The 12,101-nt window shown below is 54.9% G+C and overlaps 1 protein-coding gene across 4 annotated transcripts in view; it reads right to left on the reverse strand.

Annotated features, from left to right (window-relative positions):
* Nucleotides 1-2,172: 2,172 nt before the first annotated feature.
* The window catches only part of EFR3B (EFR3 homolog B), a 41,732-nt gene continuing 31,803 nt past the window's right edge, over nt 2,173-12,101 (reverse strand). For 3 of the 4 annotated variants that reach the window (XM_069805480.1, XM_069805481.1, XM_069805478.1), the window contains exons 12-23: nt 11,920-11,971; nt 11,516-11,688; nt 10,784-10,859; nt 9,766-9,927; nt 9,292-9,423; nt 9,112-9,179; nt 8,243-8,370; nt 7,743-7,834; nt 6,112-6,160; nt 5,662-5,768; nt 5,408-5,457; nt 2,173-5,207 (exon numbers count right to left, since the gene is read on the reverse strand). In XM_069805480.1, the coding sequence (XP_069661581.1) occupies nt 5,102-5,207; nt 5,408-5,457; nt 5,662-5,768; nt 6,112-6,160; nt 7,743-7,834; nt 8,243-8,370; nt 9,112-9,179; nt 9,292-9,423; nt 9,766-9,927; nt 10,784-10,859; nt 11,516-11,688; nt 11,920-11,971 (1,195 nt within the window). In that variant the 3' untranslated portion in view covers nt 2,173-5,101. The remainder of the gene's footprint in view (nt 5,208-5,407; nt 5,458-5,661; nt 5,769-6,111; nt 6,161-7,742; nt 7,835-8,242; nt 8,371-9,111; nt 9,180-9,291; nt 9,424-9,765; nt 9,928-10,783; nt 10,860-11,515; nt 11,689-11,919; nt 11,972-12,101) is intronic. The other variant, XM_069805479.1, reaches the window with a different exon arrangement.

Raw genomic sequence — 12,101 nt, forward strand, 5'->3', positions numbered from 1 at the left:
AAAGTAACGCCACTAACTCATGTAGTGAAGCAGGGGGGCAGGCTGGGGAGGAGGCCAAGTATAAAACCAGTTTCATGGGGAATTAAACCTTGATCGCCTCTGCCCAACTAACAGCTTAATGCTGCCAAAGTATAACCATGCCCATTCCCCCTTTTACACACTTCCCAGGCAGCAAACCACCAGCATTAATATCGTAATGCTGATCTCATGGGCTGGCTTTGTGCTTCCCACCACCTCCCGCTCCACTCGGGGATGGAAAGCGAGTGCAGAAGAGCCGCAGATGCCCCAGTGGGATGAACCCACCACTCTGAACAGGAGCGGCTTTGGGGATTGGGATTGCAATGCACAGGGCTGTGCATCCCCGTTTATTTGGTATAAGATGGTGGAAATACTGTTAAAGTAAAACAGGGCTCCTATTAGTGCTTTTCCCCCCACTCCTTAGCTAAGAGATGTTCTAAATCAGTCCTTAACATAGCGAGGAGCAGAGGGGCTGCTGGTGCAGCACGTGCACGGCTGGCGCACAGTGGCACGGTGCCCACCACGTATATTTTGGTCCCTCAGATAGCTTTCCAGGTGGCATTATCTCCCATTTTGGCCTTGGCAGGTGGGTTTGTGCACATTTATGCATTCTGTGAGCAGAAGCCCAGGACCTTTCCCCACAGCCCTGCGCACTGCAGAGAGCTTCTTCAGGATGGGGGAATATCACTAAATGAGTGGTTTGGACTGCTTATAGAATCACCATCAAGGGTATTAGCAAAAATGATTTTAAAGGAACTTATAAAAAGTGTGAATTCACAGAGTTTGATGGCAAGGTTCACTCTATTACTTAATACACAGATGAAATGTACAAAAGAAAATCAAGTTAGAATCAAACTAGAATTATTTATACAGAGACTGAAGATGCAAAAGGCTAAGAGAGAAACATACAAAGGAAAATCGAGTTAGAATTGATTTTTTACAATTTGCACATAGCTCTGGGATGTAAAAAGGGAGGGGAGACCCTCCCGTTGAGCCACAAGGTTCAGAGAAGACCCCCTTGCTTTCTAAACTCCTGATGGAGCTCAGGTGCGGCTGGACCCACTCCTAGTCCCAGACTCAGGCAACGGCTTATGTCTAAAGGGATTATGTGTGTAACAGCAGTCTGAGGTTCATTCACAGTTTGAGGTGAATCATAGGATTTAGAAAAGGCAATATTTGTACTTGCTATAGCATACCCAGGTTAATTCACACACGCATGCACACAGATGCTAAGAGAGAGAGAGATAAGCAATGGTATACCTGTTAAAAATTCCCCTCGAGTTCAGTGAAAATATTCACGTCAAGCATCTCAGCATCTTTCTTAGCGGGAGAAGGGTTGAGCCTCAAGGAGCGAAGGGTACCAGCCCAGGTCCTATTGTCGGCTTTCGGCAACGGTCCTCCGATTTTCACCAGCCGGAGAGATTGCGGGCTCCGAGAGGCATCCCCCTCAGAGGGAGATGCTGGGCACAGCTGGACCCGCTGCGGTCCAGGAGAGCTCAAAGGGTCTCACGTGGGACCGCTGTTTATAGGTTTGCCAGACAATTGCCTTTACTCATCAGCAAGTTACTGGGATTCCAGTAACACCGGCACCGTTTTTCACATGAGCTACGGTTCAGATAAGGAAGGCTCCAAGGCTGTCAAGGAATAACTAAAACCAGATAAGCGATGCTCCAAGGCTGTCAGGGAATAACTAAAACCAGATAAGGGATGCTCCAAGGCTCTCAGGGGATCACTAATATTCCCAGTCCCCACCTCTGCCGGGCAACAGGAGTCCTTGGTAGGGTCAGTGCTGCTCCCCACCTTAGCCATGCCAGAGTTCCCAGGATGGTCAAGGGACGCTTAACTGCCCAACTCATTACACAAATGCTAAGGCCAAATGGGAATTCCCGAGATCATGGAGTGGCCCAGGACAGGGTGGTGGATGCACCACCACAGGGGAAAATGGAGGAAATACTGAATTATAAAGGATGATAAAGATGAAGCCCAGTTTGGGTTGGATCCTGGGCACAGAGCTGGGGCAACGAAGCTTGTCCACAGCCGAGGCCATCCTCTTCCTCACCCCGTGCCTTCCCTTCTCCATCCCAGCAGCAACCACCCATTGTCCCAGGGCAGAGAGACAGCACCCAGCTGCCTGCGCCAAGACAGCAGAGCCCCTAAAGTGGCAACATCAACATTTATTTGAAAAGGGCTTTAAGATGGTGCATTTGAAAATATCAACGGCTTCTTGGCCCTTTTAACAACCCACTCACCCCCTGCCATCGGCTACACATGGGAACACCACAGTGCTCCGAAATAGGGAGATGGAAACGCACACATGCACCTAAACTGACGACTTTATAGAAATATACTTTGTCATCTATACGCACACAAGTATCTAAACTAAACGTGATGTACAAACAGGTCACTTACACTGTGTGTGTGTCTGGGGGGAACATTTACAGGTGGAGTTTGGGTCCCAAAATGCAGAGGGGCAGCGGTGAGACATGCTGGGGGATGCAGCCGGCTGGGAGGTGATGGCCCCGGCCCCACTGCAGGGTCCCACGGAGCAGAGCAAGGGAAAAGCATCGTGACTGGAGGGACCGGGGGCTGCTCCGCAGGGATAACCCGCAGTCCAACGCCTGGGAGCAGAGGCCGGGGGTATTTTTTGCCCCAAAAGGGATGATGGGCACCCCAAGATGTGCCCCGTGCTGTGCCTGTGGCTCCCCTCCTTCAGTGTGAGCAAATCTTGTACTCATCTTCCCACCTTCGTTGTGGTTTTGAAGAGTTTTGGAGGTGTTTTTCCCGTGGACACACAATTTGGGGGTTAATCGCTTTTCCTACTGCGTTTTGTTAAAAATTTTAGTGCTTTTCATTAAAACAGCCACAAAAGCAAACACTTCTTCTCCAAGCAGCCTGCTTCGCATTCCTGCTGCCGACCCCAAAACCTGTCCCAGCCAAAACTCAGGCTCCAGCGGGACCAGGCGTAACCTGGGGAGCAAAAGGGGCTTGTGGACAGGGGCTGGAGACACACAGGGACCCTGAGGAGAGGTAGCAGCAAAGGGAGAGGCTCTGGCACTGGGCAGGACTGGGACAGGCAGAGCCACGCTGGGAGTGGGGCAGCACTGTGATCCAGCCCAGGGACTAAAATAAACCCTTGTTTTTCCTGTCCTCTTAAACTAGATCATTTCCTAAGCCCAGATTACAACACGACCACACAAACAAGTGGTGACCTTGGGGCAATTGCGAACTGTATCCACCACCGAGGAAAAAAAAAGGGGGGGGATGGTAAAGTGTAATTACAAGCTTAAAATAACTGCCTGAAGATCTGCAGCAAGAGGTGGCAGAGAAATGGGTCGTGGCTGAAGCAACCCAGCAGGGCACGGGCAGAGCCGGTGCGAACGCTGAGCGGCCGCCTTTACCTGCTGTCTCTCCGCGACGTGCAGAAGCAGCTCCCGCATCTCCAGATGTCTAAAGCTGTGTCTCTTCGTGTGGCAAAGACAGAAGCAGCACGTCTGGCCGCAGGGGAAGGGGCTGCCCGAGCTCGCAGGAGAGACCCCCAGGGACCCCCAGGCTGCTCGGATGGCAACAGTGGAGAAGCTGCAGGCCACCCGACTGCGAAGCGTGCCCAAGCTCGCCTTGTGAACAGCATTAGTGCACCGATACTCGAAAGGCATTTGGGAGCAAGAGAGACCCTGTGAATGATTAAACACCCCCTGCGAACGACTGAACACCCCCTGCGAACAACTGAATACCCCCAAGCGACCTTTCCTCCCCGTCCCTACTGTCTTCACCTTGCAGTTTTGGTAGGACCCAGAATTTTCTCCCACGTGTGTCTAAAGCAAAACTTTCAATAGGCTCATCTCCCCCAGCCCAAATCCAGTTTTATCCTATTGCACAAGAAGAGGTGCGATCCACAGCCTGCCAGATGCAGGGTCTCCAGGGTGTATCCTCTAAAACACCTCTTATCACAGCTATTTCCTGCAGTACTGGGGTTTCTTTGTGATTATGGCTCAGCTGATTTAAGACTGGGCCTTGTCAAAGTGATTCTGCTTAAAAAAAAAAAAAAAATTCTCTCTTTGAGACAGGAACCCCAAAACTGTGAAAACCCAGCCCAAAAATATGAAAACAGTGGGTTAATGTGTTAATATTCCCCAGCACGGTGGTTGCTCGTGCCTCGTGTCACCGCCCCAGGCACCCCACTGCACGCCCGGGCACGCTGCCTGTGCGCTCAGTCGCACCAGTCCCCTGCAAGCAGCCTGCCGGTGACCCGGGTGAGAGGCACAGCTTTTGTAGGTTTTTTCCCCCCAAAAAGTGGGTTTTCCCAAAGAAATTGAGTTTTCAAGTGACCTGGAACCAGCCAGGCTGCTGCATGCCCCCACATTGAGATGGGACGATCGCCACCCTCATGCTGCACCGGGCAAGCCGTCCGTCCAGGGCATTGGGGCACCGTGAAGCGCCCAGGGGAATTTGCCACGCAACCAGGGGGCTATGGGGAGATGCAGGCTCGCAGGCCAGGAGCTGGGCATGGGGACTGTCCCCCCACCTCTAGCAACCTGCCTCAAGCACCAGCTCGAGGAGGCTTTGGTTTTGCGGTCGCCCCAGGCTCCGGCACGCTGCACCCCAGGCCCCCTCCTGCCTTTTACAGCCTCACACCCTCCAGCTTCAGCCCTGCCCCTTGCTGGGGCTCTTGACGTGGCCGATAGATGATGCGGGGAGGGATTCCCCAGGGACCAGATTTGCTTTATGCTGGGAAGATGTACATACCCAACGTGCTCCGCCCGGAGCCAGAGCATCTCCTCTCCCCTTCCCGAAAACCAAAACCAGAAAGGGAGGTCACAGCAAACACCCACCTCCCCGCGCCGCTGTGCCCTGAGCCTCCTGCACCACCAACCGCTGCAGAACGTGGTTGCGGAGGCAGAGGGTCACAAAATAAAGTACGGGAGACGGGTTTGCGGTGCCAATGAATCTTGGGGTGACCTCGGTGTCCGTGTCCCCACCCGTCCTGCACGAGGACGCGCTCCCCACAGGGTCAGCAGTCTCTCCCCAGGAGGTCCTTTGGTGCGAGCTGTGCGGCGGTGGCTCTGCCCCACCAGCACAGCCGCCCTCAATACACGCACAGGTCTGGGAACTTCATCTCGTACACCGGGATGGAGTGGTTTTGGGGCTGGCCGTAGGCGGCTGTGATGGTGCCGGAGGGGCTTGGCGGTGGCCTGAAACACAAGAGATGGAAGGAGGTGGTTTACAGAGATGTTTGGTGAGAAAGCAAAGCCTGGTGTGGAAAATGTGCATTCCTGCACCATTGCAGGTCTCCCCGCTGCCACCATAGCAGAGGGGAACTGGGGCAGCAGATTTTCGGGTGGCTCGACAAACTGTGCTTGGCTTAGTGTGCTCAGCCGTCGCCCCAACTCACCGTATGGTGATCTCGAAGATCTGGTTGAGCTTGCTCTGCAGCAGCGTCGCCTGTAACACAGACACGGCGGCCATATTAGTGCGGCTGCACCCTGAGGACTGCAGCAGTGCAAACGGAACAAACGCCCCGTTGGCCTTCCCTGGTCACCAGAGTAGAGGGAGGGTGGCCTGGCAAAATTCAGAGCCGCATTGTCACCGTCCGTCTCTCCCCAGCAGTGCCACCACAGGGATTAAAGTGCCGCAGCCCCGACTCACCCGGGCACCGCAGTGGGCGGCAATCTCCTCGAATGGGGCTTTCTGAAATTTCTCCACCACTTGCCGCCTCCGTTCCCGCTCCTGCTCCTCCACGGCGACGCTGTCTACTGAAGCAGAAGGGACATGGCTCTCAGCTGCTCCCTACCTGCACAGACCACCACATCCCCACCTCCCCAGCAGACAGCGTGGATTTGGGCATCACTAGAAAGCCAAGGAGAGGGTCTCCAGCATCTGGCTTTGGGACCAGCCCAGCCAGGAACACCTCCAGGGCCAGGAAGAGCTATGAAGCTGTTCGGTTGCCCTGCAGCCTGGGTGCAATGCTGCCATGGCAAGGCGCCGGGGACTCATCCATCCGTGGTGCGCACACACAGACGCAGGGGTGACAGCACCCATGCGCACACACCACGCCAGCCTTCACCTCTCCCTACCACGGCCGGCTCCCTCACTTACCTATCGCCTTCTTCAGCGTCTCGTATGTGATCTCTTCTGCTGGTGCTCTCTAAAAGAAGGGGAAAAGCAGATGAGGCTCAATGCACAGCAGAGGATACCGTTCTGGGATTACAACAACCCAGAACCAGTGTTCCAGGCTGTACTGTTGCACCAAACCACAGTCTGTCCTTAAAGATCAGGGATATCTTTCCTGGCAACGAGTGCTTTTAAAATGTTTCTTCAGGCTGGACTAGCCAGGCCTTACACCTCCCTGAAAGTAAAGATTTGCCACCCAAACAGCAGTGGGAGACCCTTCCTGCTGTGTGGCTCCCTGGATTGGGTTTGCGTGGCAAGGTTTTGGTAGCGGGGGGGCTACAGGGGTGGCTTCTGTGAGAAGATGCCAGAAGCTTCCCCCGTGTCTGACAGAGCCAATGCCAGCCGGCTCCAAGACGGACCCGCTGTTGGACAAGGCTGAGCCTGTCAGAGATGGAAGTAGCGCCTCTGGGAGAACGTATTTAAGAAGGGGAAAAAAACTGCTGCGCAACAGCAGCCGGGAGAGAGGAGTGAGAACATGTGAGAGCCCCAGCCTTGCAGACCCCCAGGTCAGTGCAGAACGAGGGGAGGAGATGCTCCAGGTGCCGGAGCAGAGATTTCCCTGCAGCCTGTGGGGAAGACCACGGTGAGGCAGGCTGTCCCCCTGCAGCCCAGGGAAGTCCACGGTGGAGCAGATCTCCACCTGCAGCCCGGGGAGGACCCCACGCCGGAGCAGGGGGATGCCTGAAGGAGGCTGTGACCCCGTGGGAAGCCCGCGCTGGAGCAGGTTTGCTGGCAGGACCTGTGACCCCGCAGGGGACCCACGCTGGAGCAGTCTGTGCCTGAAGGACTGCAGCCCATGGAAGGGACCCACGCTGGAGCAGTTCATGGGAAGGACCCATGTTGGAAAAGTTTGTGGAGAACTGTCTCCCATGGGAGGGACCCCACACCAGAGCAGGGGAAGAGTGAGGAGTCCTTCCCCTGAGGAGGAAGGAGCGGCAGAGACGATGTGTGACAAACTGACTGCAACCCCCATTCCCCGTCCCCCTGCGCCGCTGAGGGGGAGGAGGTGAAGAAAACTGAGAGTGAAGCTGAGCCCAAGAAGGGAGAGGTGGGGAGAAGGTGTTTTAAGATTTAGGAGTTTTTTTCTCATTACCCTACTCTGATTTGTTTGGCAATAAATTAAATTAATTTCCCTGAGTTGAGTCTGTTTTGCCCGTGACGGTAACTGCTGAGTGATCTCTCCCTGTCCGTATCTCGACCCACAAGCCTTTTGCTATATTTTCTCTCCCCTGTCCAGCTGAGGAGGGGAGTGATAGTGCGGCTTTGATGGGCACCTGGTGTCCAGCCAGGGTCAACCCACCACACTGCCCTTGCAGGCTGGGACCTGTCAGTGCCTGGAGGGGAGCGTCAGGGGCAGTCGGGGTCTTTCTGACCCCACTCGCTGCCAGACACACCAGGACTGAGTTACGGGCGCCTGTGCTCGCAGCCAGTGGAGCAATTATGCGTGCAGCCAAATGAAGAATTAGAGAGGGCTTAACCGCATACTGTCAGGTTACTAAAAGTATGCAGTGCTGAGGGGATGAGGCAGCCCCTGCAGCTCTGGTGTAACACAGTACCTGCTCTCGCTCAGGACTGTTTCTCGACTCCACCTCAACCTGCAGGGAAATGGTCTCACCAATGCTCTTCCTCTTGGACAAGCGATCTTCATCTGGGGAGGAAGAGAAAGGGCAGAAGAGCTAATTGCAGCCATCTCAGGCGCAGTGGGGTGAGCACAGGCAGCCCCCAGGGAACACGGCCTCACATCCCATCCCCAGGGTAGCAGTCCATCTGAGCCATTCACCCAAATTCATCCAAACCAGCAGAACTGAGGACTGAGCCAAGCCCAGCAGACTTCATGGCTCCTTCTGTCCAGTCAGCCGTACATGTGTCAACCCCAGGAAGTTCCCAATTTACCACTTCATGCCTCAGTTTCCCCAAGGCTACTCCTCTAAAGGAGGGCAGAAAAACAACAGGCCCACATGTAGGACAAGAACTTCACACCCCCATAACTGTGCAGAACAAGGGACCAGTTTCCTTTCCCCGCCAGTTCTCCAGGATGCCCCAGGGTGGTGCGTACCCGTCAGCTGGGGGATGTAGGGTGTGCTCAGCCGGTCCGAATTGTAGCCGCTGCCGCCCAGCACCTCACTGATCTTGCTCTGCCAGAAGAAGACCTCCGGGCCCAGGCGGTCAAGGCTTTTGCTCAACCTATGGAGACAGAGGAAAAACCAATGGAGATGGCAGCACCTCTCCTGCTAGGGGAACCATGCCAGCAGGGTTTCCAGTCCCTTTTGGGTCAGAAACAGAGGGCTCTCATGGCTTTGCCTAGTTCCAGCACAGCCCAGCTACATCACGCTATTTCTGCGCACACCGGCACAAAGTCAGAGTCTCAGAAGGGCTCTCGCCCCATCACGAAGGATATGGATGCACTCAGGGAGCACCACCCTGACCTCGGGAATGTCTCAAGAGAACAGTGGCACTCACCGGGGGCAGCGTCTCCATAAGGGACCTCACCACCAAATGTGACCCATGCCAAGCGTGCCAGCAGGAACGGGACAGCCCAGCCAGCCTTGGCCTGAGGATGCTCAGCACGCAGCAGGCATCCTTGAGCCGGTGGCACGGTGGAGCAGCAGGATGACATAGCAGATCTACACCCATCCTGCTGTCAGACAAGGGGAAGGATCAGCCTGCAGAGCTGACCCCGGCATTTGGCTGGCTGTGAGCACAAGCCATGGTGGCCACCCCCTTCCCTGGCTGCATGGAATCCTCCTCATATTCTAAACAGGCTGAAAATCACTTTATGTCCTTCCCACTGTGCGATCCCCAGATGGGAAAGGAGACAAGCACGGGCAAGTGAAGGGTTGATAAACCCATTATCATCCACAATCTTAAGGATGCCAATCCCTCAGGAGCAGGTAGTGGGGAAGAAGATATTTTCCAGGCTCTTACCTGGGTCTCTCCACAAACACCTCTTCAGGGAGCAGATAGGGAGCTTCCTTCTGCCGCATCTGGATGACCTGTGGAAGACAAGCAAGGAGCCAAGCTCAAACCCCACGGGTGGCCAGGAGAGTCGATGCCAGAGCTGCCACGGACAAGGCTCCAGCCCTGTCCCCAGACCCTCCCTCGCACCTCATGGATGTGCTGGCAGAAGGTGGGCACAGTGGTGAGCTGGCTGATGAGGTTCAGGTAAGCTGCACCGAGGGCAAAGAGCGCACAGCGGTTGTACGCTGTCAAGTTATCCTCGTTGATCTGGGCAATCTCCTGCAGCAGAGACACAGACCCATTAGATGAGGACAGACAATGCCCCCGGATGGTTCCCATCCACCTGATGGCATCCCCTGCCCTGCAAACATCCCAGCTTTTGGAGCTTGGGTTTGCAGCATTTCAGAGGCTGGCAAGGCGACTGGGATCTCCCCCCAGCATGCTGGCCTGATCCCACTACGGTGGCAGAAGCTCAGACCAAGTGAGGCACTTGCATCCTGCTTCCTCAGAGACCCCAACTCCAAAACAGCCCCCCTCCCAGAGGCTCCTTCCCATCGCATCCCAGCCCACCCCCGCCACGGCGCTGAGTACCAGCAGCACATCCAGCTCCCTGCTGCCTACCTGCACGGCCAGCACCAGGCGGATGAGGTCCACCACGACCTCCTCGTTAGCCAGCTCGATGCTGATGAGCATCAGCATGCTGTAGAGAGCCTCATAGTGAGCCTGCACATTGCTCTCCTCCTTGCATATCAGGTAGATGTGCCGGTAGAGCTGCTGGCCATGCTGTGGGGACACGGAGAGATGCGGTCACCCCCTGAGCATCCCCTACGAGTAACACTGCCATCAATGCAGAGAAAGAAAAGCAGCAGGGCCCAGCAAAGCATCCGTGCGGGAGGGAGCAGAGCTCCTCCGGTCACCAAGCAAATGAAGAAAGGCCCAGGGAGAGGGAGCTGTGACTGTCAGGTGGGGTTTCACCATTTGATGCTGCACCCTGATGGGGAAGAGGCACCGGCAGGTCCAAGACCAGAGCCCAGGGCAGGCAAACAGCACTCACAGCACCAAGCCTAGGGAAAGGATGCCTCTGTTGCAGAAGCATTACAGAAATCATGGCTCAGACCACAGCAGAAAAATAAAGTCCTGAGACACGTCACTTGACAGCAAGGCATGGGAGAGAGCCGGGCACATGCTGGTGCAAGGGAAACTCAGCTCTGCGACAGATTTTGGTTTGAGTGCTGCATTGCTGCTCCCTGGTGTGCGCAAGGTAAAAAATTGATCCCATCCCTCAAGTTAGCTCCAGAGGGGTTTGCATCATCCTGGAAGTCTTTTAAGGAGGCAGCGGGGCAGGGGGGAATAAAAATAAATAAAATCAGGCAACTCTGAAAGCTACTTGATAAATAGCTTTTGTGATACCAGCAGATCCTGAGGTACACATTTCTTGGGGCAAATAGCAGATTTAGGAGTCTAGAAAGGCCCACGCATGAAGCGCTGATGGAGATTGAATCCCACTGGCTTTTCCCAGGGACATCCCCAGGTTTAGAGGCATCATGGTACTCCAAGACTCAGTGTGACTTGGGGAAACAGAGGCACAGTCCTCACACTGGTCTGCACAAGGACAGCTTGACCCAGACCCTGACACTACCTTCTTCATGAAGACAGTATCTTGGCGCGAGCATTTGTCCACTTTCAGCTTCAGGACCGAGATGTCGCTGATGGTGCTGCAAGGAAAGGCCAAGGGGAAGGGAAAACTCAGACACTGGAGGGAGGAGGCATGATTCCCGCATGCCTGCAGAGCTGCTGGCCGGGAACGAGATGTCTGGGAGGAACCGAGGGGGAAAACTAAAGGTGGCTTTTAAAACCCATCTGAGCAATTCAGACATTCAAGAGTACTGAGGCAAATCACTACAGGATTTCAAGGCAGTGGCACTCAGGAACACAAAGGCAAGTTACAAAGAAGTGTGCAAGCAAAGTGGATTAGCAGGACCACAGCAAAACACATGGAGATGTTTCCATCTGGGATTACAATCACCTTCTTCCAAGGTAATGCAGCATGGACAACACAAGTGCCCAGCAGGCCTATCCATGGGGACGCAACGCAGTCAATGAACCCACTCGAGTTGGTTATTGCTCCTGCACGTCCTCCTGGGACCACTGTCTAACCACAGTTACATTCAGCAGCATGGTCCCATGTCCCTCTGGGCACAGGCTCTCAGGGAGACCCTCCACCCACCTGGCTCTTAGCAGACCACTGATCTGCAGCATTAAACCACCCCAGTAATCCTGCCAGCGCTCCCAGCCCCAGCAGATCTCCCTCCCAAGCCCACTCCGCAGGGTCTGCAGGTCCCAGCCCTGTTGGGGGGCCCCCTGGACATACCTGATGGTGGAGAATTTCTGCCGGTTCCCATGGCGATCGATGAAGCTGATGAGGATCTCAAGGACAAAGAGGCGGATCTCAGCATCCTCCATGAGGGCTGCGGAGAGCAACCTATCCAGGAAGGCGCTGGGAAGTGCCGTGAGCATGTTACTGCACTGGAAGCCCACAGAGACCTGCAAGCGTCAAAGAAAAAGGGAGGCAATGTGACAGTGTCACTTGAAGGAGGTTAAAACACACCAAGAAAGAGGGGATGCAATCAGAGAAGACTAAGTACAGCTTGAGCTTTTCCTACACCATGCCAGGGGAGAGGGTCCCTGAGCTCAGCTCTGCCTTGCCAGCAGCTGGGACCCCCCCAGGTCTTGTGGGAGTTGGACACTCCTGCGGGGATGGTGACACGTTCATACCTGGAGGAGGGACTTCAGGAGCATTATCTGTGTCAGCCGATTCCGGTTCTCCCTGCCACGGAGAGAAGAAACAAATGGTAAAATCCAAGTGAAAACAAAACAACCCTCCTTCCATACCCAAAGGATGGAAAAGCCTCAGAAAGGGCAGGACGAATTTCCTGAGAGTCACCACCACAAACAGC

Source organism: Haliaeetus albicilla, chromosome 18 (assembly GCF_947461875.1).
Source record: "Haliaeetus albicilla chromosome 18, bHalAlb1.1, whole genome shotgun sequence".
Lineage (NCBI taxonomy): Eukaryota > Metazoa > Chordata > Aves > Accipitriformes > Accipitridae > Haliaeetus > Haliaeetus albicilla.